Raw genomic sequence first — 27,625 nt, 5'->3', positions numbered from 1 at the left:
AGGTAAGAGAAGACAGACGAGATGGCGGACTAGAGAAGGGCTTTTACGAAGACCGCTTCATGTTAAGTATGAGGTTATCATGTCCGAACTTGTTAAGGATCTAGCGTCCTTCAAGAAATTCACTTTAATCGGACAAGATGTGTCTCGGGGGTCGGACGCGATTAGGCCGAATCCTCTCCGCCAAAATCATTGAACTTTGCAATTCGTTTTCTATGTGTTCTTTTCTTGTGAGGCATTTTGAAAATGAGCATGCAAGAGGTTGTGTACGGATGTTTTAGGTCCGTATAGATCCGTGGCAATTCGTTCTTCTCCGTATCAATTCGTTCTTCGCCGTATCAGACCGTACTTATTCGTACTAATCGTGCTTATACCGTAGCAGACCGTAGTGTAACCGTAGTGAATCCGTCGGATTCCGTACTCATACCGTTGTGTGTCCGTACTGGAACCGTAGCGGACTACGGAATTTCACATTTTCGTAGTAATCGGTGGACGATTAGACCGTAGCTCTTCCATGGCATTATCCGTGAATATGTGACCGGGGCATAATGGGCAAGATTGCCTTGCCAGTTCACCTGCCGGCTATATGTCTATAATGTGTGTTCGTTCTCGAAATTATGAAAATTATCTACTAAGTATTCGTGTAATAGCGGTTAAAATTAGAAACCACATCGCATTTTCAAAATTGTTAAAACTAGCCAATGATTGGCTGATAGAAAGGTCACGAGAATGAGACCTCCTATGGTCACCGTCAGATCCTAATGCGTAGCATTAATTAGGATATGGTTTTAATCAATTTAAATTTAAGGGATTATTATGATCAACTTTGGTATGTATGTATTGGGACGATAATCCCCTTTCACCATTATTTAGGATAAACACCTGATTTTAATATGTTATTAAGATAATACATAAGTTTTCGCTTCGAAAATATTTATTTAGTACCAATAAAAAATCCGGCATTATATCTTTTATTTCTTTACTTTTTGAGATCTAATCGTATATTTTTATTTATTCAACTGCTGAATGTGTGCAGGTATATCAAGTGACTTTGAAATATCGTCTGCAGTAAAAATACTATGTTGCGTAATACGTTTACATTTTTACAATTGTTGGCTATTTGTTACTTTCTATGAATCAATGTTAATACAAATTTTTCATTATATCTTTTATTTCTTTACTTTTTGAGATCTAATCGTACATTTTTATTTATTCAACTGCTGAATGTGTGCAGGTATATCAAGTGACTTTGAAATATTGTCTACAGTAAAAATACTATGTTGCGTAATACGTTTACATTTTGACAATTGTTGGCTTTTTGTTACTTTTTATGAATCAATGTAAATACAAAATTTAAAAGAAGATGATTTACACAAATCTGTGATATTTTATTTCTCTTTAGAAAAATCTAGATATTTTACACGCATCTTTATCCTGGCATTCTAATTTCTTCTTGCCAAAAGTAATAACATACTTTTTGTATTTTCTGATCGCAGGTCAGGAAATACTATTCTTATATTCAATGTCAGGTACAGCGCTTCACGACAAACCTAACAACAAGTAGTGCTCAAAACAGCTTAAAACTAGCGTTGTAAAAGAAGGAAATATTTTGATTTTGTTACAAGTATCCAACACATTACAACGCATTCAAAGTTTAAAAGTAGCGTTGGCTTATAGATAAATAATAATAAATGCACAACCACAAATTACGCGGATAATATCATTTTAATCAATTAAAATTGCTCGACTATTTCCGTAAAGCTTCGGATTAATGTGATCGGAATTAAACTCCTCCTAAATAGACGGTTGGTATTTAGACTTTCTGAAAAATAAAGTAAGGATGTTATGTTGACTTTAGGACAGGGACAAATTTAGGGGAGTCGACGATCGATAATCAATTTCTACACCCGAAAATTTAATCCAAATCAACAAAATGCCATTTTTAACGATGTCGATTACCGTATTACACAAATAAATCGAGCTGTTTTGGCGAGAAGTTTTTCTCTAAATTACTTACATCAGTTTTAAACAATAGGTTTATCATGAACAAAATACCTAGAAATTAATAAGGATTACAAACCCTCAATGGAATTTTTAAATTTAGAATTATTTAATTTTATTCAGGCTTTCCTCGTATAACTTCCCCGTGGTGCAGGGGTATTGCGCTCCTTTAGGGTGTGAGAGGTCTGACGTTCAAATCCCAGTCGAGGCAACAATTTTTTATATATATTATTTTAAGAAGTAGCATCGACATACAAGGATAAAGCGCGGCTGTCATAAAAAAATGAACGATGCAACTCTAGTCATGAAAAATTCCGTATGTATCAAACTCAAACTATTATAGTAAAAAGATCTAAACGCAGTCGCTGCATCTTGGTGCCATGCAAGATGAATTATAGTATATAAAAATAAACATATAAAGGAAAATACATACAGATATTCAGTACGATTTAAATTGCAAAGATCAGAAAATACTACAGAGCTTGCAGCCCTTTGATTTTAGAAAGAAGTCTGTCACTTGTATCACTGCTTTTCTCAATATGTATATTTTAATTAGTTCACATTTACTATCAAAAAATAATTATCCTTCTATCAATGTACATTTCAGATATTTACAAAGTTCAGCGTAACTAACAATGTGCTACGGAGTATTTGACACATTAAATATATTCAATAGATATTTGCATTTCAATCTTCCAAGAATATCTTAAGCATCAATACTAATATATATGTTAGAAACATCCGGATTTGTAAAGGCACATGGCGTTAAGTAAGTTGCATCAATATTCATTGAATCAATTTTGTCCCTGGCATATCTGTTTGAGATCTTACTTAGTGCTGAGTACGGATTAGATTTAGCCTCTGTGATGTCTAGTACAGTATATTCTGGATCTTGTTCAGGAGTATCATCATTGCGATCTGGTTTTTGTTTTGTGGCAAGTCTTCTTCGACTGTGATTTAGAAAATATATTACATGTAAAGATTTTATATAGTGCCCTTTTATCAATGTGTAATAGTCACAAATTAAGGAAATAAATGTATAAAAATTATAATCATGGCATCACAAAGAACCCAAACTTTCAAATAGTATATTGTTGGTTTGTTTTTGTATTTGCAGTATTTTATCTAGTTTATACGAATTTATTTTATTATACATGTATTTGATTGTGATGGAAGTTATAAGCGTATGCTTATTGAAACACACTCGAATCAGTTCCTGGAGCCAACAGGAAATAAGCCATGTGTTTCTTGCTCACGAAAACAACTGGATACCCCTGTCGAGGTGTAAACTGATGCGTTCAGCAATCCTCGACGCGTTAACCACTAAAGTGTCAACTGTTTAACATAGATATATCTTTAATATAACACATGGTAGAGACATTATAACAAATATTATTGGTTTGATCAACTCTGCTATAACCGTGACCGTGCTCTTAGAGGAAATTAAATTAAAAATGTGTGTTTTATATCATTAAAGATAACAATACTAATTCAAAGATACCAGACTCTAACATGCAAAATTTGGTTCCAATTAATATGCATCCTAAAGAATTTTCATCAGATGTGTTCAGTTAAAATCGTAGACAGACACATTTGTACACATTTATAGAACTTCCTATATCATTTTGAAAACAAGAATGGAATTATATTTTAAACATTTCATACAATAAAATTTTAGAGAAAATGACAAATAAACTTACCGGCGTACAATTAGAACTGTAGCAACAACAAGTATAATGCCTAAAATGCAGACTACGGTTGCTCCTACAATGTACCATACGTATACAGGTCTTTCATTGTCGACATCTAAGTCTGTTTCTCCAGTGACTTAGTAAGGAGAATATATAATTAAACATCGTAAGGTATGACTCAGTAATATCATTATAGCAAGTATTACTGTTTATAAAAGTGCTTGTTAATGTTATAAATAGATTTAGAATGTTAAGACATTTTACGTAAGATTGATTTTTATGGGAGAAATGGTTAGATAAATATGTATATCATTGCAAAAACATTTTTTGTGTGTGTTTTTATTCTGGTTGGTTTTGAAACGGAATGTAACACATTCTAGTTATATATCTTGGCGGTAGATCTACGTAACCAGCTTTCCTTGATAAAACAGCTTCTTCGAAAATGAACTGGCGATAAGAAAAAACTCACCAATAGTTTCAATGTCCTAGATAAATTCATGAAGAAATTTCGCCTCGTCCGATGTTCGAACCAGCGACCCAGACCCAATAGTCTCTTTATAACTTTTGAATGAAGTTCAATATAAAAGTACTTTTATAAAATTAAATTTTATTATAAGAATTTTAAAATGTATGTAAACAAAGGTGACTCTCACACTATGTTTTATATCGTGGATTACTGATGTGTGTTTACTTTACGACAACTATATTCTAAAATATTTTTGTCATTATCAAAGAAAGCGAGTCACTCTACCCAACATTCGAAGTATTGTTATCATATAACCACAAAGACTTGGAAATAAAAGGATGTGTCAATATTTGTTGTATTTTTTAAAGAAATTATACCATAGGAAATAATTTTATAATAAATCAATGACATCTTTAATTAAAGCGCTTAAAATGAAATTTTAATTAATTTTAATTAAATCTGATAACCTTAAGAAAATAATCGTAGATAATAAGAATAAAAATAGCATTTCCTGTTCATCGGGATATTGTAGTAATCATCATAATTTGATAAACCGAAAAAAAAAAACAAGTTAAACGGAATATACCAAGGAAAACAATTATGGCGTGTTAATATAATAATAATGAGTACCTGAAATTGAAGTAGCAATTACAGTTGAAGTCATTAAAGGCTGCCTGGATGGTGTTGTTTTTGATGTCTTTATAGAAGATGGTTCTGTTTTGACTGAACTGAATATTTCTTTAAAACAGTTTAACATTTAAGTGTGAATAATTGAAACAGTGACTCACATTTTAACCTATATAAAAAGATCTATGCAATTAATAATATTGATATAATGAAATATAAATATAACATTAATGCGCTAATAAAGAAACACCCACCGACCTTATTGTAAAACACCATATCAATATATTTAGCTACATCTATACGCTAAAATAAAACAGAGGTAAGAGTCAAAAAATAACAAGATGGAGTAAAGTTGCAAAAGTAGATAAATAAAAATGATTAGAACCTTTCACTATCGCTTCAATAAGCCAGATACCAATTTAAATGAGATACGAAATACGAAACTGTAAAATATATTTTTTGATTTAAACAGAATGATTGTACGCTTTCTGACAAATAACGAACGTGTTGCTTATGTTGCATAATTAACTTTCTTTCAGAGCAGTTTTTGCCTGTATATCCAGGGAAACAAATACATGTAAAGTCCTCAATTTCATCAATGCATATATCTGATTTATAAGATGGAGAGGGATTACAGTCGTCTGTAAATGAGGAAGCATGACATTTTAAACAGAGGAAATACCAAAACATGACAGGATATTTTAAGTTACTGAGATTTCACTTTGTCAACAAATAGATAAACATTTTTTTCTTTTATACAGGTACTGTGAACGTTATCCTTCACAATTAAAAATATAAACTTGTAAACTACAGGTAGCCGATATGTTGTTTAAACCTGAAATATATATTAAAGTATGTGTAGGCAATCCGAATCGAAGGCAATCCGAATAACATCATTTATTTATTTTTTATTCATCATCAAAAACAAAATGGTATATTCCTACTGTATTTCCCTCAAAATGTTGTGCTGAAACTAGGGAATGTTTTACATCATGATGTTATTAAATAAAATATGACAGGGGAAGCATACAGAGATACTTTATGGTTAACGAGACCGTGCAAATTGTCGGAATTAATACTTTTTTGTGCCCCTATATAAATCATTATTCTATTTGTTCAGTTAGATTTGTATTAATTCCAATCACTTTGAGCCATTGCCAGTCGAAATTAGAATTTGTTTCTTATTTATAACCTTTTTTACCTATAGCTGCACAAGCACTTTCAGATGCATTCCAATAATTTGATCTGTGTTTTCCTCCCTTAAGACATCGAATTACTGCATAGACTTTTAAAGCGTAGCCTTTATCACATTTATACGTTCCTCGTGTCCGATCCACAAGCTCAATAGAGCCATACGGAGGATTAATCGGTACATCACTACACACTGAAAGCAAACAAAAATGGCAAGTGCATGATAAACATACTGAAATCAAATACAAATAGCCAAGCCAACACGTTGCAAGAAAGCAGAAACTTCTAGTATAATGTTACATACTGCAACAAAAAGAAATTGCCATGTCAATATTGCATACAAACAACAAAACAAATTTGTCAATTTAACATTACATACTTCAACAAAGACAAATAACCAGTAAATCATAACATCCTGCAAGTCAAGAGAAATAACTATTTCAACATTACATTCTGCTAGTAATGAGAAATTGCCTTTTCAACATTTTGAGCTGCAACAAAAAGAAAATGTCATTTCAACATTTCATACTGCAACAAGAGAAATTGCCAGTATTATAATTAAAGAAACTGAAAAAGGCAAATACCTTGTACATAATTACGTATACGAGGGGTGTTCAAAAAGTTCGTGGACAAACCGTATAACTTTTAACTCGTTTATTGAAATTACATAAAACATACATTGTTGGATAGACCATTATCATCCCAACAGATACATACCAATATGAACTACAAAACTATAAAATTACATCAACAAGGAAAACAGAACTAACATACATATAACATAACCGGCGCACAATACGGTGTAATTATCACGTCAACAAATAACGTCGTTGACGTCGTCGACAAATATAGACAGATACATCTTCATTCTTTCACAATTTTTCAAAGTACCGTCCATTACACTCTATACATCGTTGATGCCGATGAATCCACATTTTAAAAACACTATCAAACCACTCTTTTGTTATCTGTCGTATGATTGATACAGTCTGTTTATTTAATTCTTTCAAATTCTCAAATCGATGGCCCTTAAGCATGTTCTTTATGTGAGGGAATATAGCATAATCGAAAGGAGCCAAGTCAGGTGAATATGGAGCATGGGTTAATTGTTGAAAACCTAGAACATCGAGCTCCAGTTTTGTGGTGGCAGCAGTATGCGGTGGAGCATTATCCTGGTGAAACCTGAAACTTTCAAGCCGAACACCCGGTCTCTTTTTTTTTTGAAGTGCGTACACTAAGTCACGGCGTAACACCTGTTCAAATAAAGAAGCGTACACAATTTTCACTACAGATATCAATGTGAAAAGAATTGTTTTTCTTCTTAAAATAATCAAACACGTGTTTATAAATAACATTTAATTTATTATTTGTGATGATTTAAATATATATATATATGTTTGTATATATCTATTTTCCTACAACTACGATAATTTTCTGACATTATTATAAAAAACATAAAACAAACTCATCATGTGATTGCAATAAAACTTGCATGCTACATTAAATGAAGGAACTAAAATAAAATATAAATTATATATATACTGGGCAGGAACCAGTTTCCGGACAGAATTCGAGTTTTTTTAATTGTCTATTTTTTAATAATAAACATGCATTAATAAAACTAACATTACCAAAAACCTGAGCTCTAACTACTTCCGATAACACAATTAATACTGTCTGGTGACATAAGCAATGTACAAACTGAAGGGTTAAATTAGGTTATCAAAAGTGTAAATTGTTCACTCTTGCAGAACCAGTTTCCGGACATATATTAAGCTGCTATTCATATCTGTTTTTAACTGATAATTATTCTAATGTAACAAAAAATTTCTTCTCACATATTAGCTTTCTTATATAATTAAGCTGATTTACTGAAAAATGTTTATGATAGGAAAAATAACAATCACGTGATGGGTCTCGGAATGACTGAAAAATAAAACGGATATTTTTGTGTGTACGGCAGCAACGAAGTGCGAAAGTGGAGTAACCTAGCTAAACACCATTTTCCGATACGTTACAGATTTAGCTCTGGGGAATTAGACCCAATGAACTTCGAATGAAGTACATTGTGCATTAATTGCTACCCCAAATTATATCCCGAAATAAACAAAATATTGCGCATGCGCAGAACAAATTACATACCCAAAGGGATATAAGGCTGTTTTTAAAACACATGTAAGATATCCTCACGAAATTTTAATGATGTATCAACTTGGAAGGAAATTTATTTTCTCAAACAAATAAACCAAGCATCTTCATGACATATAATGCTGATCGTCATCGATAAAGCCAAAATTAAGCCGTTATAGTACTTTTCCGGAAACTGGTATTGTCCGGAAACTGGTTCCTGCCCAGTATACCTTTGAATAATAATCTGCATTGATGTGCGTATGTATCGGAACAGCATGGCAGAGGATCATTCCTTTCCTGTCAGCAAACATCACATACATTTGCTTGCCTGCAGACCGTATCGCACGGGCTTTCATGGGTGGAGGAGAGCCTGAACGACGCCAAACTGCGGACTGCGTTTTCGTTTCTGGGTCGTGTAGAAAAAGCCAGGTCTCGTCAGTGGTGATTATGGAGTCTAGAAAGCTGTCACCCAAACGCTGATACTCTTGCAGAAACATTCTTGAATCTTTTACTCTTCTTTCCATCTCGTGATCTTTCAATAAGCGTGGTACCCATCTTGCGTGAACCTGAAAATAAACATAATATCATAAATCAATATGCAGTGTTTTAGTAATTGTTCTATGAAGGCAAATGTTCAATATGCATGTTTAACACCGATTTTAAAGATTTAATATATGCGATGTGTGCATTATGCATAAAGTTTTCCGTGTTTTTCACATTTAATAAGTATTGATTTTTCATCGGGAATTTTTTTTTTATCAATTGGTAAATATTTTAAATTATATCAACATTTAATGAAGAAAGGAACAAGAAAGACAAAAATAACAACAACAACAACTTACCTTTCTCATATTCATTTGCTTAGTGAGTATGTTGTGTACACTTCCTGTACTGAGTCCAGTTATGTCACACAACTCCCGCACCGTTAGGCGTCGATCTTTTTTTAGTGCGTCATCCAACATTCGGCGCTTTGACGCGCCGATAGACATCCGTCTTCCGGACCTATTGTCATCTTCTGTGCTTTCTCTCCCATCAAAAAAACGTTTGTGCCACTTAAAACTAATGAACGTGACACAGAGTTATGTCCTCTAGCTGTTTGAATCATTTTGTAGGTTTGTGTTGGAGTTTTACCAAGATCTGAGCAAAACTTTATTACGGCGCGTACTTCAGACCTTTCGTTTGACGTCATTTTGACGATATCTCTGATTTCTCATCTTATGAACAACATTTGGTCCTAACCATTTTAAACGTTGAAATTACGTCATATTTTGATATGACGTCATATAAATGTTATTTGACGATTTCCCGCATTTTCACTTGAAAGTAACCGCTTTATTTAATTCAGTAGGGGTTTGAAGTTAAACGTTGTATGAAAATTTCGGCTTGCGCCGATGTTGCGTTGCTATGGTTATTAAAATGCACATAGATTGTGGAAGAAATAAAATTTTGAAATAAATTTACAACTAACTTATAGAAAGAAAAACACACTTTTAATACATATCAACCAAGTTGATTTTCTAGAACCATATAAAAATTGACAGCAAAAGTCCACGAAATTTTTGAACATACCTCGTATATCAAATTATTAATTACCAGGAAATCATTGCATTTTTGATACAAGAAAAAAATACCAGTAAATGCTAAAATACTAAATACGAAGAGATATGGCTAATTTATCATGTAATCATGAACATATTACAAGTCAAGTGTATTGAAATTGTCTGGACACAATTACATATTACAAGTAAATATAAATTGCCAGTACTGACATTACATATCACAAGCAAAGAGAATTGTTCAGGGCACAATTACGTATTTCAAACCCAGAGAAAATTTTCGGAAACAACTATAGATTGCAAGCAAAGGAAAAGTTTCAGGACAAAATTACAAATTGCAAGTCATGAGAAATTTTCAGGCAGCAATTATAAATTGCAAGCCGAATGATATTTCCAGGACAAAATTACACACTGCAAGCCAAGAGAAATTTTTAAGACAAAATTACAAATTGCAAGCAAAGAGAAATCACCAGTTCAATTTTACACTGACACTGAAAACAGAGAAATGCCAGAGTACATCATAACATATGAAAACAAAGACATTGTATGTACATGATTACGTACAGAAAAAAAATAGAATAATAAATCTAGCAAGGACATTATAACATATGAAAACAAAAAGCTACAGCTGACATATGCTAACATACGGCATCAATCAAGAAATGGATAATAGGTCATAAAACGATAAAAATCGAATGTGTATCGCTCGAGTTGATTGTATTAAGACCTATTCTCACGAGTCCACTAAATGAATGACGTCATATGACGTCAGAAGTGACATCAACACACCAAATGTGGTTAATCATTTAATACTTAAGATATGGATAAAACAGTATAATCATTATTGAAAAGTGCAAATATGGTAAATAAATGTGGTTAATTATGGAGAAGTAGCAGTTACGTTGGAAAAATACGTATATCGTATGTATACTTCGAGTGTATGTGCTTAGCCAATACATTGTTCACATAAGAAGAAATGTTCAGACGAATTATTATTACACAGTGCGAATTATGAGTAGTAAAATGTATAGGTTAAAGTCTGCAAATAAGGAGAAATGGGTGTTATAATTACATAACATACAGTGAAATAGAAGAAATATAGTTGATATGCTATAACATATTGAAAATAAGGAAATACATGAGAGAACTGCAAATTAAGCATATTACTTGGTTAAAAAATAACTTGCTGTAGCATTTAAAATAAGGAAGAGATTCCATTTCTATTAATAGAAAACAATCAATCATACCACAGACTTCATATTTTGGCCCGTAATAACAATCTGTTAGATCTGTCTTTGCACCTCCGAAAATAAATCCTGAAAAATATTGGACAAAACTTTTGTATCGAACGTTTGAAAAATATAATAGTAATTTTAATTTGAGGGGAGGTATTTAATAGGATTTTATGTCACAATAACATTTTTACTTGATCGATTCTCATTTGATATTCAATACGTTAAATATCAAGTTTATTAAAATAAGTAAATAAATAAATAAAAAAATTAGACTTGTTTCATTTTAACAATGCAAATTTACATACCATGGAATAGAAAAAGAATATACAACATGATTTTATCCATATCATATTATAATACTGACATCTATGCAAAATAAGAAGTAAATTAAGAAAGTTGAAATGAGATCCGGTTGTATTAGTTAATAATCGTAATCGTGTCCTCCCACTTAATTATAGCATGATAAAACCTTAAGTAAGTCATGATACATTACAAGGAAATTAACACTTATCTAATATTTAAACAGTTTTGTCCATTTTAATTCAGTTGCCTATACAATATTAGATCAAAGATCAAAAAGGCAAGGCGACGTTCAAAGAACGCAACCTCCGACACCATTCCGCTACCAATCGCAACTTTTCGGCTCTTTCCGTCGAACTTCGAATGAGGACCTCGAACACAATAGTAAGAATACACAGAACGGATGCGGTTCTTTGGTCTAACCTACGTTAAGAAGCTACATATGTAAACAAATAGTCATTAAAATGGTAGGCGTTGTTGGCTTAGATTATTCCGATACATGAATGAGTAAAAGTCCATTTAAATGAAGTTGATTTATATATATATATATATATATATATATATATATATATATATATATGTATTAAAGTAAACACGTCATACTATACATACTTATAACTATGGTTGTAGAATCTAAAGTACACACTGTCTACGCGCTGACAATAGTTAGGAGTCGGTTATAATTATACATCAGTGAGCATTTTTAAATTGATTATTATTATTAGACATATGTTCAATCATTATTTTACCGACATTCTTTTCCTTTGCATTTTAAATATGTATATTTGTTATACCGGTACAATATCAAATATTACACCCTCGGTTTTTATATACTATACGAGTACATCTAAAACCACGTGGTTGTATTACTTTCAACCCGTATAAGTCCAGGGTTATTATGAATAATAGCTGAGATTAGCCGTACATTCTTTTATTCAAATGAGACATATTGAGTGAGAATTTCATACATTTTATTAGATATCCGCGATAAAAATATGTGTCCCCAAAGATGAACATAATATATTTTGAAGTAAGAGTCGAAGAACAAAAATAATTACATGAACTATACAAACTTTTTTTTCTATTTTACACTATTTCACAGCTAAATACTGTTCAATTGAATTTTGACATGCAGCACCACAAACATTTTTTTAATCATAGTTTACATTCTTAACTTTCACATGCATGATTATAGCTTTATTTTATTATCATCATAACACTGTCTTCAAGATCAACTCTGTATTGATTGCAATATATGAGCCTCATACAATTAGTGAGGATGCTAAACTTGAACGTGATCCAAATAATTGACATTCCATCAGTGAAATCCGACAGAAGTGGACAATTTATAATTTATTTTGTCACTTAACATAATTCAACTGTTTATTTAAAAAGATTCAATATTCAAATAATAATTAATATGTTTTGTGCGATACATGACTGATTTTGCAGTATTTATCACCAAATTTTTACTGCGTTACTAACGCAGTAACGATTAATTTTGCATATTTTGACCTCTTTTTAGTAATTTCCATGGACTGTAAGTGCTGTTTGCAATTTGAAAATTACTTTCTTTGTTTACTTCATAATATTTTACTTCTTAAACATTTTCAAAATTTTCATGAAAGTTAGGATCAATCTGGAGGCATGCTGCATTAAAACAACGAAAATCGAAATATCAAAACTAAGCAAAGAAATCGTCATAAATGACGTGACAATTTAGGTCGATTTCTATCTTATCATCTGTGTCATTTAATAAAGAACTATTTAAAATGATTTTTATGAAGTATTAAATCTTGAGCTTCTTGTGACCTTTGAAAGTAAAATGAGTACAAAGATCAACAAGGTATGGCGACGTTGAAAGGAGAACGTAGCTTCCGACTTCCGACCCAGCCACACATGCTCATCAGCAAGACACTCAGCATTCAGCAGGGTACGGAACAATAATAGGGAGAGGGTTCAAGGGAGGGAGATTAAACACCCAAAAAATCTTTTTACGACAGCCAATCTTTCAATGAAACATTTGATATGCAAATAATTACGTAATAGGTTTATTACATTAAATCATACAATGTCATCTAATGAAACTATATTTAACGGAAGGATTTCGATGTACGAAGTAAAATATGATTATAAACTAACACTGACACACAGGCCGATACTTACGTCCTATTGATAAATGTGAATAAGATTTTCAAAAACTCACGTTTATATTATAATAATGTTTTAATAGAGAACTAACTTACAGATTACACACTTCTGCTGATGGTGATTTTTTTATTTACAAATAACACTACTTTATTTCGCTTCAAATATGACAATAAAATCCGTAAAGTGATAAATTCTTTATATACACGTAATGTCTTATGATTGAATAACCAGGCATGTCATTATATACTTGTATTCTATAAGAATATAAATTTAATAATGATAAAGTTACTTAAATGTTGACCGTATAGTTCATTTAGCACACCAGATCAATATCAATTAACACTTTTATGCTTAAACGAGACCCTATTTTATTCCACATTAATCTACATTATAATTCTGTTAAGCAGATAATATAAAACTTTTTATTTAATGAGTTAATGCATCAGTTTTCTCCAATACGAAATAATCATGATTCTTTTGTTCGTGGTTTTCATGTTCCTTTTCGCCGAGTTTATCTTCAACAACATGAAAGGATTTCATATCTACTGCTGGGTCCGGCACTAAGATGAAATAGTCATGCATTGTTCCATCAAATATCTGGTGTGTTTCCTTCGCAAATTCAGACACTCCACTGCTACCAAGATCGTCATTATCTTTTGCAAATTCATAATCTGTATCTAGACAAGTGCCTTTGGATAGCTGAGTAATGTTTTTGTTTGCACTGGTTTTGTTTCTGTCTTCGTATTTGTTACTATCAGCAGATTCTTCAGATTCTTGTGATGCCGACTTCGAGGTAGCTTCACAAGCCAGATGCGAATAGTTGTTCTCTTCATATTTTGGATCTTGACCTCCGGAATGAGCATGGTTATACTCTGTGTCAGTGTCTTCGCCGTCTTGTACTCTTTTCTCCGTCAGAATCACAGTGTTCAACTTGTTGTATGTCTCGAAATTATCCTTCCAGCTCATTTCAGGTTTATTTGACGCATCAACTGCGTTTGAATGTGCGTATGTTTTATCGAATTGTATGCTATTTCCCCCCTTTCCAATATCTATATGAGAGTAGTTCGTATCATTCGTACCAACAAAGTCCGTGTCTGATAGCTTAATATGTGCATACGATTTATTTCTGTCAGTTTTATCATCATTTGTTTCCTTTATTTCTTGATAATCATCTCCCATGGGATTGTCAGTATTCATGTTATCTAAAGATATTTCTGCATACTCATTAACTTCAGACTGACGTATTACATCCATGGACCTATGTCTACCCATACCGCTTGCTTTGTATGTCTTATTTGTAATCAATGTACCCGGGTGTCGTTTCCTTAGTGTTCGCAGCGTACCAGAGAGATTACATTTATTATGTCTGTAATATAAACAACCTGGTATCATTCTATATTCTACAAATGCCATTTATCTGAGCAGATTTTATAATATAGTTGATTACAGGAATTATTCCAATGCGTAAAAATAGATATCCTATAAATCACAAACTATTTAGTCGAATTGCTGCAGGCGTGATGATATCATTTTTTTAAATATTTAATTATCTTTAGTAGTCTCTAAAGTTTCATATAAATATTCTATTCTATTCTATTTGATATGAACCTCTTATGTTACACTTACCGCCACCAAAGAAATAAAAGAAGCACCATCAAAACAACAAGACAAGAGGCAACTGGAGCTGCAATGTATACAGCGTTTATCTCTGGAAAGAAATTCAAATAACTTTAATCAGAGGATTTTTAGAGTAATACCACATAGGTGAATTTCGTACACGAATATTGTGGATTTTCTATTCAAACGTTTGGCGTATTTCCTTTGTGAGTTTTTGACGTAGCATTATACCAAATCTTGTTTGACACCTCTGTATTCATAAAGAAAGCACTAAAGATAATGTCAGGTAAAAGTAAATATGATTGATCTCTTCCCATAATACTGTGTAGGCAAATTGTTTTTTGTTTTATAAAATTATTGTATTTTTTTTTAATTATTTTTTGTTGGGTTTTACGTTGCATCAACCTAGTAATTTCGCCTCACTAGCTACCCATAATCCAATACTCTCCCTATTTAGCTAAGCAGGAGAATATTTGCAATAAAAAATCATTAATAATTCTTGAATGTATCTATATAAAACTATTTTGATAAACAATAAATTAGATTATGATGAAGTTAGAATGTATGAAAACAACGCTGACTGTCTTACTATGATTTAATGTCGGGTATTATAACTGCTGTGTGTTAAGAAGATAATTCTAAAATACATGTATAGATGTCAAAGTAAATCTTCAAATGTTTAAGATATAATTATCCTATTATTGAAAAAATGATATGTCAAAGTATGTTGTATTTTTTTATATTTTGTATATTTTGTATAGCTTTTTGTGATAATTTTATTCAGTATAGGTCATATGGCGACTTTCCAGTTTAACTGGTGGTAGAAGACCTCAAGTGCCATTTTATACATTATTTCAGGCACAAACCACTGGTTTTCCGTAAGCTGGTTAACTTCAGCACATGAAAGTATCTAAAGTGTTTGTTGGGATAAAAGCCCAAAGCAGTGAGGGCGGAGTGGTTTGAAGCCAACGACATAAACCACTCGGCCACGAACACACCAAAAAAACTGACTTAAGAAAGCGTTTTAAGCAAATAAATATTCCTAATATAATATCTAACATGATATGACTAAAACCCATATTTTTTTAAAAATAGAACTGAATGATCAGTCACTTTTAAAAGTGTTTATCTATCTTTCCGAAAAGTTATAGCTGTTATATTTTGTATAACAATATTAGAACTATCTTTATATCTTCACCCTAAAGTATCATTTATGCATCTTATCAGAGATCGTGAAAGTTTAAATCATATATGTACCATTAAGTATCAAGAGTAGCATCATCAGTACAAAGACTTGATTTTTGCATTAAATCAATTTAAACATACCCGATTTTTTCTGTGGAACTTGCGCGGCAGTCACTGAAAAGAAGAACCCTTAAAGAAACACGTCAAAATTGAAAATGTTGCAGGCTCGGTTGATTGAGCCTGTTCATTACTGCCTCCTAGCACCAGCTTAAGCAGACTTCAATATTAAATCTTACAATAAAAGGTTTGCATTTAACATATGAATATATCATATATAAACGAATATATTTTTCGACAGTTTTCGTTTGATGTGTAAAGATCATTTACCCCTCTACACACTGAGCATTATTATTTTGTCTAACTTCTTTGACTTTGTAAAGTAAAATTCGGTAAACTATATTTGTGCTTATATGGAAATATCTTCAAGCGGTGCTTGCAGTTTTGGATTTTTTTATCAAAATTTAAAATTTCAAATTTTTGAATAGTTTAGAATATTTTCCCGAAAATGCTATGGTATTGAGAAAGATTCAAAAAAATTTTTAAACGTTCTTTAAATTCACTTCCCCCCTTTTAAACCAAGATTTTTCCATTAACAAATTTCTGAAATTTTATTTTTTTGTGTTTTTAATTTTCGAGGATCATTTCTTTGAAAAACAATTTTTTTTTATCATGCTATGATATTTTTCTTGGGAATTTTATAAGGGTTTGGGCCTTTTTCCTTAGAATAGATCGGGGGGTGGGTCTTCCCCCGGGGCCTCTATACTGGGGGGAAACCAAAATTCATATTTTTTATACTTTTTTCCCTTAAGTTAAAATTTGAAGGGTTTCCAACTAAAATCAAGGAAAGTTAAGGACAAAAAATTTCAGCGGGGGTTTTAAGGTTAAAAAAAAACTATGTACTTCTTTTTACTTTTATACGTTCGTTTAAACCACTATTTCTTTTTCCCTTTTTATCGTTTTCAGTTTTCCCAAACTGGGTTCTTAAAAATTTTTTCGTGTCGTTTCCCCATATTTCTTTTTTACTTTTATCGTGTCGGGTTTCCCCAATATTCTTTCTGTTTTTCTTCCCCGGGCCCTTACCCCGGGAAAATTTATTTTTGGGGACTCCTTTACAGTTGTGTATTTTTTGGCAAAATATTCAAAACAAGGCCCCAAAAAAAAACAAAAGGGTTCATTTACAAAATTAAAATCTTTCCCCAAAATATCTTTCAGGGGAAAAACAATAAAAATGTAGGAAGTTTTTAAAATTTTTAATTTTAAAATTTCTGTTACTATTAAAAAAGTTTTAAAATTTACAAAATCGGTTCACTATTACCATTAAAGGTAAATCATAAATTTTGTTGATTAAATCGTGTCAGAAAAACTCGTGTTTATTCAAAAAGCTGACCACTATTGAAATTCTATCACCCCTGTATAAGCTTTGCATAAATTGCGACAGCTTTGTATTAATTGTCTTAATGAAAGCAATGCATTCATTTTTTTCCGATTTGCGGAATGTAATTAGCATTTTTTTCCTAAGACAGAGCGTACCTGTTGACGAAACTGAAGGCAGTGTTTCAGAAGAAACTGTAGTCGATGACGTTATTTTCGAAGTACATTTCTTTTCTGAAAAAAAATATGAAAAAAGACAAAACGTGTTATTGTCGAAACACACACACAAACACACACACGGACGCACAGCCGCATGTACGAACAAATACACAGCAATAAATGATAGGGATCGTATCTGAATGACTTATTTGGATGATCTGGGGGCCCGGGGAAAGCCCTTTGTTTTCAAAAGTACGAGGAAAATAGAAAAACAAACTTAAAAGACATATTAGTATTTTTCGTACAAAATTTAAATTTCCCTTTAAAATTTTTATTTAAAATTTTAATTTTTTTCATTTCTTTTTTTGGGTTTTGTAATTTTTTCAATAAGGATGGGAAAAAAATTATTTTGGGATTTTTAAAAGAAGTCAAAAAAACACTTTAAAATTTTTTTACTTTGTTTTTTCTTTACCAAAAATTTTTACTTTTAAAAAGTATTTTTCCCAAATTTTACAAAAAAGGGAATAAATTTTTTCTAATTCCATTATTATAACTTTTTTAAACACTGTTTTCTTTTCATAAAAAGGGAAAATTTTTTTTTTCCTGCGGGAAGGGTGGGTTTTAGTTTTTTTCACATTTTTTAGAGTGAAAAAGATTGCAATAAGGGAAATTTTTCAAAAAATGATAAACCAAAAAGTACACCAAAAAATTTGCAAGGCAATCAAAGTTTTAAACTAAAATAAAAATTTTTTGAAATTTTGCCCATGCCCCCCAATTTATAGTATCCAAAACGGGCCCGGGTTTTTTGAAACCCGCCACTTTAAACTATAACTAAGACGGGTAAAAATGAAAAAAGAAATTTTTTTACGATAAAAAACATTTAAACCCTTTTTTTGTATAAAAAAGTATTTTATTGTAAGATTAAAATTTGTAAACCCCGGAGCCTTTCCCCGTTTGCATCATTAACTTCCTTTTTTTGTCGTTTTTTCCCGAAAAACCCAATTTTTTTTGGGAAAGGGGGCTGATGTATTTAAAAAATTATACCCAAAAAAAACTAATTTTCACCCTTTTTCAAAATTTTTTTATCCTTTTTTCCCTTTCCCCGTCGAAAAAAACGGGAAATTTTCCCTTCGCAAAAAGGGGAAAAATTAAAATACTATTGATAAACAGGTATGCTACTGCATAGAATTTTTTTACAGCATACATGAATAGAGAACTTAGAAAAGCAATATATAACAAAAAAATGTATTATAATAAATATTTAAAATGTAAAAATTCCAAAACATGGGAACAATATAGAAAAGCTAGAAATCATGTAAATAAGATAAAGAAAAAGTCAATAAACAATTATTTTAATGAAAGGTGTATAGGAGGATGCAAATCATCAGAATTCTGGGATACAATCAAACCATATTTATCAAATAAATGTACTCTAGAACAGCCAAAAATTATACTTAATGAAAATAATAATATTATATCAGACGACTCAGAAGTTGCTGAAATTTTTAATATCTTTTTCACAAATGTAGCTGAATCTATAGGGAAAGATTATGATTACAATGTAGAAAATCATCCTAGTATTGCTCAAATCAATGATAGAAATTTTTTACAAGATGCCTTTAGCTTTGAACAAACATCACAAAGTAATATATCTAAACTTATAAATAATCTAAATGTTAAAAAGGCCACAGGGGCAGATAAAATTTCAGCCAAATTTATTAAACTAGGTAAACCATCACTAGTTGAACCGTTGACAAATCTAATTAATATCTCAATCAAATCACAAGTTTTTCCGACTAAATTAAAACAAGCACAAGTAAAACCACTTTTTTCAAAAAAAAATGACGCTATGACCAAATCTAACTATAGACCAGTAAGTTTATTACCTATTCCATCTAAACTTTTTGAAAAGGTATTATTTGATCAGCTCTCTGCTTTTTTTTTGATGATATATTTGACAATTATTTATGTGCTTTTAGGAAAGGCCATGGGTGTCAAACTAACTTTGTTAAGACTGCTTGAGGACTGGAGACAGGCCCTGGATAACAATGAATATGTGGCAGCAATTTTGATGGACTTATCTAAGGCATTTGATTGTCTGCCACATGACATTCTTTTAGATAAGCTAAAAGCATATGGCTTATCAGGCCCTGCCACCAACCTCATGCAATCTTATCTGTCAAACAGGAAACAGCAAATAAAAATAGGCAATATTGTAAGTTCATGGGCTAATATATCCAAAGGTGTCCCTCAAGGATCAATCCTGGGCCCTCTACTGTTCAATATTTTCATAAATGACATATTTTTCTTTATAAAAAAATGTACTTTATATAACTATGCAGATGACAATACCCTTTCTTTTCGGACTAAATATTTTGATGAACTAATATGTACCTTAGAACAAGAAAGTAACTATCTTATAAATTGGTTTCATTTTAATAAAATGCAAGCTAACCTGATAAATTTCAAGCTATTGCTGTAGGGAAGAAAACTTTCACTAAATCCCCAGCTTTCAAAATTAATACTAGTGAAATAACATGTGACGAAATTGTAAAACTCCTTGGCATCGACATTGATCAACAATTAAATTTTAATTTTCACATAAGCAATATATGTAAAAAAGCTGCTAATCAGTTAAACATCCTCAAAAGAATAGGTCACAATTTAAATCAAACAAATAGGCTAACAATCTTTCATACTTTTATTTTGTCCAATTTTAATTTTGTCCTATGGCATGGCATTTCTGTTCAGAAAATAATACAAACAAGATGGAAAAAACTACAGGAAAGAGCACCCAGATTTGTCTATAATGATTTTAATTCAAGTTATGAAGATATGCTGATAAAAGTTAAATATACCAACTCTAAAATAAGAAGAATGAGGGCTATGGCCATTGAAACTTTTAAAATTTTTCATGATATGTCTCCTGCTGTTCTGTCTGACCTTATTGTCAAGAAAACTACTGGTATTAATTTTTTAAATATTCAAATATTTTGCAGATCCCGCAAGTAAGAACTACAACTACAGGTAAAAAATCTTTCAGGTATGCTGCACCTGCTTTATGGAATACTCTACCCGAAAATTTTAGAAAATGTTCAAATTTTGCTCAGTTTAAAAAGTTAATTTCATCCTGGAATGGTAAACAGTGTAAATGTATTGCTTGCAGCTAATTTCTATATCTTGATTTACTCCACTTTTTTATTTATTTTTCTGGGTATGAACATTTTCTTTTGGGTCACATTTATCCTTTAGCTTCTTCAGTTTTTTTTTTTTTTTTTTTTTTTTTTTGCTTGCTTTAAATGTGTTTTTGCTATTCTTCCCTGCTTATGTTAATATTATCATTTAGTTTCTAGATAGGATGTTGCTTTATTTGTGATCTTTTGTTTTGATTTTTGCTTTTTGTTTTGTTGTTTTTGTTTTTGTTTTTTTTTTGCTTATCTTTTCCAGCATGACTCAAGCTAGCTGTTAAATGAGTTCAACTAATGACTTACATGTTTAATACCTTCTGTCTTTGTGTAGTCTGATAATCCATAGTCTCTCATATTTAAATTATATATAAAAATGTATGTTGTTTTTTTTTTTTTTTTTTTTTTTTTTTTTTTTTTTTTTTAGTATTTTTTATTTATTTATTTATTTAAATAATTCATTAAATTTTTAATTGTTTACTCGGTATATTATTGAACTTTAAGTAAATTTTTAGATACTAGACTTTGCTAGTGATGTAGATTTGGGTAAACTATCATTTTTTAGTTTTTTAGCATATGATTCGTTTTTATAAATATATCCTAAAAGGTCTATTTTATGCATGTGATGTATATTTAACATGTCTAATTATTTTTTATTGTAGCTGTTTTGTCTTTGTTGATCTTATACTTTATGTTATTTACAATCGGTTATAAAAGCTCCTAGAGCTTATGTTGTAATGTTGAAAACTTGCCGACTTGAAATAAAACTTATCTTATCTTATCTTATCTTATCTTAGCAGTCACTTCAATGTAGGAATTGTAAAAGAAATAAAATATATTTATATAAATTGCTGTTGGTTTAACAAAATTCTTTATCTATGAATATTTCTCACGAAATATTTTTAGAGTTTTAGAAAGGCGAAATATGTGTTATATGTCCTATCTTGAAGTGAGATTGCCTCGAGCATTAATTTAGGATATGTCGCCACTCACAAATTTCACGCCGGGTAAACAACAAATTTGGCTTTCGGATGTGTACGGTAAATCGCTCTATCGCTACTCCGAGTTGGTGCATGTCGGCAAATTTGATTGTCAACAAAGGTACGGTTTTGCTATTGCCTCATATTTTCGTTTAAATATTTTCATATTTTCAGATTAAAATCGAATACGTTGATGTCTAAATACAATACAAATTTAACCAGAACCAAAACATAGCTTGCGCAGGACATCTAAGGTATTTATTTTGTGAGACAGGAGAGAGTCGCCAAGGAGATAGCTCTATATATATTGGTTATATGCTTATTTCAAAAGGTATCCTATGTGATGGTTAAAACTCGCAGGTATGATAAATTGAGTAGGAAAACGTAAAGCGTGGTTTCCAGTCCGTCGATTTTTAAATGTGTTTCTGTTCGACAAATCGACATATCGTTGATATTTCCAAAAACACGACCGAATATGATATAGTGCGTATGTTATGAAAAAGCAGAAAATATCAACGCCAGAAGCCAAGTTCTTGTTTGGAGATTGCGTATTTTCAAAATATGAGACTGCATATCCTGTACAAGGGGCAGGACGTGAAGTGGTTGCACACTTGGTTCAAGCGAGCGATTTGGTTGCAAACTTGACAAAATGGCGAACACGGCGTGATTTTTTGAAACGGGTGAACGAATTTTTGCTAGGCAAGTGGGTTTCTTTGTTATTTTGAAGTTCATTAGTATGTCTATTCCATAATGCAATATATATGCCACACTCGGTTAAAGGTTTCAGCATCCTAGATTCTGTTTTGACGAAGTTATTGAAGATATAAACTGATCATGAAGATATTTTGAAATTTGACATGTGACTGTTCTGGTCCGTTTTTCTCCTAATTTATTCGAATTTGTAAGTTATGAACTGCATTTAACAATAACAAAATATGTTTCTGTCAATGCTGTACAAATGGTTTAGTTCGCAAGTCCGAAGATAACGTTCAATACACAAAAATATCTTGTTCAAGCACATTTTGGTTGCAGACTTATACTTCAAGCATTTTTGGTTGCAAACTTATTCTTATTCTATTGAAATCCATAGTAAAACTTTGCAAAAGGAGTGTTGAAGGTTATATTTATTAACCTATTTTCAATGGCAATTATTGGCATTTATGTTCTATTACTTGTTTTTGTTATAATGTTATTTATACTTTCTTCTTTTACAACAATTATGCACTAAATAGGTTTCAAATTATATGGTTCTCAGTTCAATACTATAATCATCAGTAAAAGCCTGCAAACAAAATAGTAGCATATAGAAAAATATTTATTGATACATCAATTCTAAAATATGTCATCATATGTAAAATGCAAATGAAAACTACATACAAAACAAACGTATGTGAGAGGACTGTTGTATGTAAGTGAATTATTTTCATCATAAACATCAGGACATGTGCCACTGATGTGCACACATACGATGTTACTCGGCAAAATTTCCAAAGCCACAAGAAATGTTTATTTGTTTGTTTCGTATGTAAAGATTAGCAGTTGCTTTAGACATAAAGTATGTAAATGTATGTAAATGTACTTAAAATATTTTTACAAACAAAAAGTAATGAAATGCTTGATTACAATACATGTATTTCGGATTTGATGTACATCATATGTCAATTGGTATTCTAAAAATGATTTAGATTATTAGATCATAATATAAATGATATACGATTGGTTATTTACATTGACTGATACGTGACAAAAATACTTTAAGTCATTGTTCGGGTTAGGGATTTTGGGAGATGTTTCGGTTGGTCAATAATAAGGAACAATTTAAAGAAACATGTGAATAATGTCCTTGTGTCAAAATGTGAATATAGTTTTTTCTACTATATAATCAAATTTATTTCAAATCTCAAAAAAGGACAATAATGAAAGCTGTTTGTTGTTATTTTTTTCTTCTTTTCCTTTACAGTTATATTCATGCCAAGATATCAAAAAAGTATATCGAGGAGAAAAAATGATAGAGATAAACACAACTGAACTTCAATTTAGCACATTGTGTTTTATATCTATTTGAAAGACCCTGCGTTAGGGTATATCTGCACGCATGCACAATTTGTATATATATTTATGCCCCCATTTTGAAAAAAAGGGGGTATATTGCTTGCACTTGTCGGTCCGTCGGTCCGTCGGTCCGTCGGTCCGTAGACCAAATGGTTTCCGAGTGATAACTAAAGAACCCTTAGGCCTAGGAACTTCAAACTTGGTATGGTGATTGGTCATGACCAGTAGATGACCCCTATTGATTTTGGGGTCAAGGGGTCAAAGGTCAAGGTCACATTGACCTTGTAAGCAAAAACGGTTTCCGATCAATAACTAAAGAACCTTAAGGCCTAGGAACTTCAAACTTGGTATGGTGATTGGTCATGATCAGTAGATGACCCCTATTGATTTTGGGGTCAAGGGGTCAAAGGTCAAGGTCACATTGACCTTGTAAGCAAAAACGGTTTCCGATCAATAACTAAAGAACCTTTAGGCCTAGGAACTTCAAACTTGGTATGGTGATTGGTCATGATCAGTAGATGACCCCTATTGATTTTGGGGTCAAAGGGTCAAAGGTCAAGGTCACATTGACCTTGTAAGCAAAAAACGGTTTTCCGAACAATAACTAAAGAACCTTAAGGCCTAGGAACTTCAAACTTGGTATGGTGATTGGTCATGATCAGTAGATGACCCCTATTAATTTTGGGGTCAAGGGGTCAAAGGTCAAGGTCACATTGACCTTGTAAGCAAAAACGGTTTCCGATCAATAACTAAAGAACCTTAAGGCCTAGGAACTTCAAACTTGGTATGGTGATTGGTCATGATCAGTAGATGACCCCTATTGATTTTGGGGTCAAAGGGTCAAAGGTCAAGGTCACATTGACCTTGTAAGCAAAAACGGTTTCCGAACAATAACTAAAGAACCTTAAGGCCTAGGAACTTCAATCTTGGTATGGTGATTGGTCATGATCAGTAGATGACCCCTATTGATTTTGGGGTCAAGGGGTCAAAGGTCAAGGTCACATTGACCTTGTAAGCAAAAACGGTTTCCGATCAATAACTAAAGAACCTTAAGGCCTAGGAAACTTCAAACTTGGTATGGTGATTGGTCATGATCAGTAGATGACCCCTATTGATTTTGGGGTCAAGGGGTCAAAGGTCAAGGTCACATTGACCTTGTAAGCAAAAATCGGTTTCCGATCAATAACTAAAGAACCTTAAGGCCTAGGAACTTCAAACTTGGTATGGTGATTGGTCATGATCAGTAGATGACCCCTATTGATTTTGGGGTCAAGGGTCAAAGGTCAAGGTCACATTGACCTTGTAAGCAAAATCGGTTTCCGATCAATAACTAAAGACCTTAAGGCCTAGGAACTTCAAACTTGGTATGGTGATTGGTCATGATCAGTAGATGACCCCTATTGATTTTGGGGGTCAAAGGGTCAAAGGTCAAGGTCACATTGACCTTGTAAGCAAAAACGGTTTCCGAACAATAACTAAAGAACCTTAAGCCTAGGAACTTCAAACTTGGTATGGTGATTGGTCATGATCAGTAGATGACCCCTATTGATTTTGGGGTTCAAGGGGTCAAAGGTCAAGGTCACATTGACCTTGTAAGCAAAACGGTTTCGATCAAATAACTAAAGAACCTTAAGGCCTAGGAACTTCAAACTTGGTATGGTGATTGGTCATGATCAGTAGATGACCCCTATTGATTTGGGGTCAAGGGGTCAAAGGTCAAGGTCACATTGACCTTGTAAGCAAAATCGGTTTCCGATCAATAACTAAAGAACCTTAAGGCCTAGGAACTTCAAACTTGGTATGGTGATTGGTCATGATCAGTAGATGACCCCTATTGATTTTGGGGTCAAGGGGTCAAAGGTCAAGGTCACATTGACCTTGTAAGCAAAAATCGGTTTCCGATCAATAACTAAAGAACCTTAAGGCCTAGGAACTTCAAACTTGGTATGGTGATTGGTCATGATCAGTAGATGACCCCTATTGATTTTGGGGTCAAGGGTCAAAGGTCAAGGTCACATTGACCTTGTAAGCAAAATCGGTTTCCGATCAATAACTAAAGAACCTTAAGGCCTAGGAACTTCAAACTTGGTATGGTGATTGGTCATGATCAGTAGATGACCCCTATTGATTTTGGGATCAAGGGGTCAAAGGTCAAGGTCACATTGACCTTGCAAGCAAAATCGGTTTCCGATCAATAACTAAAGAACCTTAAGGCCTAGGAACTTCAAACTTGGTATGGTGATTGGTCATGATCAGTAGATGACCCCTATTGATTTTGGGGTCAAGGGGTCAAAGGTCAAGGTCACATTGACCTCTTGGGTAAAAACGGTTTCCGATCAATAACAAAGAACCCTTAGGTCTAGGAACTTCAAACTTGGTATGGTGATTGTTTATGACCAGGAGATGACCCTATTGATTTTGGGGTCAAGGGGTCAAAGGTCAAGGTCACATTGACCTTGTAGGTAAAAACGGTTTTCTGATCAATAACTAAAGAACCCTTAGGCCCCCTAGGAACTTCAAACTTGGTATGGTGATTGGTTCATCCCCCGACCAGCAGAGGACCTATTGATTTTGGGGTCAAGGGGTCAAAGGTCAAGGTCACATTGACCTTGTATGTTAAAAAAACGATTCCGATCAATAACAAAAGAACCCTTAGGCCTAAGAACTTCAAACTTGGTATGGTGATTGGTTATATCCAGCAGATGACCTATTGATTTGGGGTTAAGGGGTCAAAGGTCAAGGTCACATTGACCTTGTAGGTAAAACGGTTTCTGATCAATAACGAAAGAACCCTTAGGCCTAGGGACTTCAAACTTGATATGGTGATTGGTCATGATCAGTAGATGACCCCTATTGATTTTTGGGTCAAGGGGTGAAAGGTCAAGGTCACATTGACCTCTAGGTAAAACGGTTTTCCGATCAAATAACTAAAGAACCCTTAAGGCCTAGGAACTTCAAACTTGGTATGGTGATTGGTCATGACCTGCAGATGACCCCTATTTATATTGGGGTTAAGGGGTCAAAGGGCAAGGTCACATTGACCTTGTAGGTAAAAATGCTTTCCATTCAATAACTTAAGAACCCTTTGGCCTAGGAACTTCAAACTTGGGTCAAGGGGTCAAAGGTCAAGGTCACATTGACCTTGTAGGTAAAAACGGTTTCCGATCAATAAACTTAAAACGCTTAGGCCTAGGAACTTCAAACTTTGTATGATGATTAGTCTTGACCAGCAGATGACCCCTATTGAGTTTTGGGTCAAGGGGTCAAAGGTCAAGGTCACATTGACCTTGTAAGTAAAAACGGTTTCTGATCAAAAACTAAAGAACTTTAAGGCCTAGGAATTTCAAACTTGGTATGGTGATTTGTCATGACCAGCAGATTACCCCTATTGATTTTGGGATCAAGGGGTCAAAGGTCAAGGTCACATTGACATTGTAAGTAAAAACGGTTTCTGATCAATAACTAAAGAACACTTCGGCCTAGGAACTTCGAACTTGGCATGGTGATTGGTCATGACCGGCAGATGACCCTCTATTGATTTTGGGGTCAAAGGTCAAGGTCACATTGACTTGTATGTTAAAACGGTTTCCGATCAATAACTAAAGAACCCTTAGGCCTAGGAACTTCAAACTTGGTATGGTGATTGGTCATGACCAGCAGATGACCTATTG

The 27,625-nt window shown here is 32.6% G+C and overlaps 2 protein-coding genes across 3 annotated transcripts; both read right to left on the bottom strand.

The window, feature by feature from the left end:
- Positions 1-1,528: 1,528 nt before the first annotated feature.
- Positions 1,529-11,458, bottom strand: LOC132745169 (uncharacterized). The gene is made up of 6 exons (XM_060733994.1): positions 11,200-11,458; positions 10,907-10,975; positions 5,984-6,166; positions 4,786-4,893; positions 3,699-3,825; positions 1,529-2,948 (listed from the first exon to the last, which is right to left on the bottom strand). The coding sequence occupies exons 1-6, from the start codon at positions 11,237-11,239 to the stop codon at positions 2,705-2,707; spliced, it is 771 nt and encodes a 256-aa protein (XP_060589977.1). The 5' UTR covers positions 11,240-11,458; the 3' UTR covers positions 1,529-2,704.
- Positions 11,459-12,095: 637 nt separating this feature from the next.
- Positions 12,096-16,549, bottom strand: LOC132745173 (uncharacterized). Of its 2 annotated transcripts, XM_060734000.1 has the most exons (3): positions 16,289-16,549; positions 14,972-15,053; positions 12,096-14,711 (listed from the first exon to the last, which is right to left on the bottom strand). In XM_060734000.1, the coding sequence occupies exons 2-3, from the start codon at positions 14,998-15,000 to the stop codon at positions 13,772-13,774; spliced, it is 969 nt and encodes a 322-aa protein (XP_060589983.1). In that variant the 5' UTR covers positions 15,001-15,053; positions 16,289-16,549; the 3' UTR covers positions 12,096-13,771. The 2 variants fall into 2 exon arrangements, with proteins under 2 accessions (XP_060589983.1, XP_060589982.1); XM_060733999.1 differs by lacking the exon at positions 16,289-16,549 and having other exon boundaries at positions 14,972-16,277.
- Between the last annotated feature and the right edge of the window lie 11,076 nt (positions 16,550-27,625).

Source organism: Ruditapes philippinarum, unplaced genomic scaffold (genome assembly GCF_026571515.1).
Source record: "Ruditapes philippinarum isolate M1 unplaced genomic scaffold, ASM2657151v2 ctg4025_1_1_1_1, whole genome shotgun sequence".
NCBI classification, from domain to species: Eukaryota; Metazoa; Mollusca; class Bivalvia; order Venerida; family Veneridae; genus Ruditapes; species Ruditapes philippinarum.
The sequence above is the reverse complement of the archived record's forward strand: the minus strand, read 5'-3'. Positions and strand labels throughout refer to the sequence as shown.

What these genes read in the sequence shown, in the direction of transcription:
- LOC132745169 (XM_060733994.1), bottom strand. Translation starts at nt 11,239, where the DNA reads ATGGATAAAATCATGTTGTATATTCTTTTTCTATTCCATG. An exon ending in GCCAAAATATGAAGTCTGTG is followed by an intron (nt 6,167 to 10,906) that starts GTATGATTGATT and finishes GTTTGCTTTCAG; the next exon opens with TGTGTAGTGATGTACCGATT. An exon ending in AATTGCTACTTCAATTTCAG is followed by an intron (nt 3,826 to 4,785) that starts GTACTCATTATT and finishes CTCCTTACTAAG; the next exon opens with TCACTGGAGAAACAGACTTA.
- LOC132745173 (XM_060734000.1), bottom strand. Translation starts at nt 15,000, where the DNA reads ATGGTGCTTCTTTTATTTCTTTGGTGGCG. An exon ending in CTTTTATTTCTTTGGTGGCG is followed by an intron (nt 14,712 to 14,971) that starts GTAAGTGTAACA and finishes TTTATATTACAG; the next exon opens with ACATAATAAATGTAATCTCT.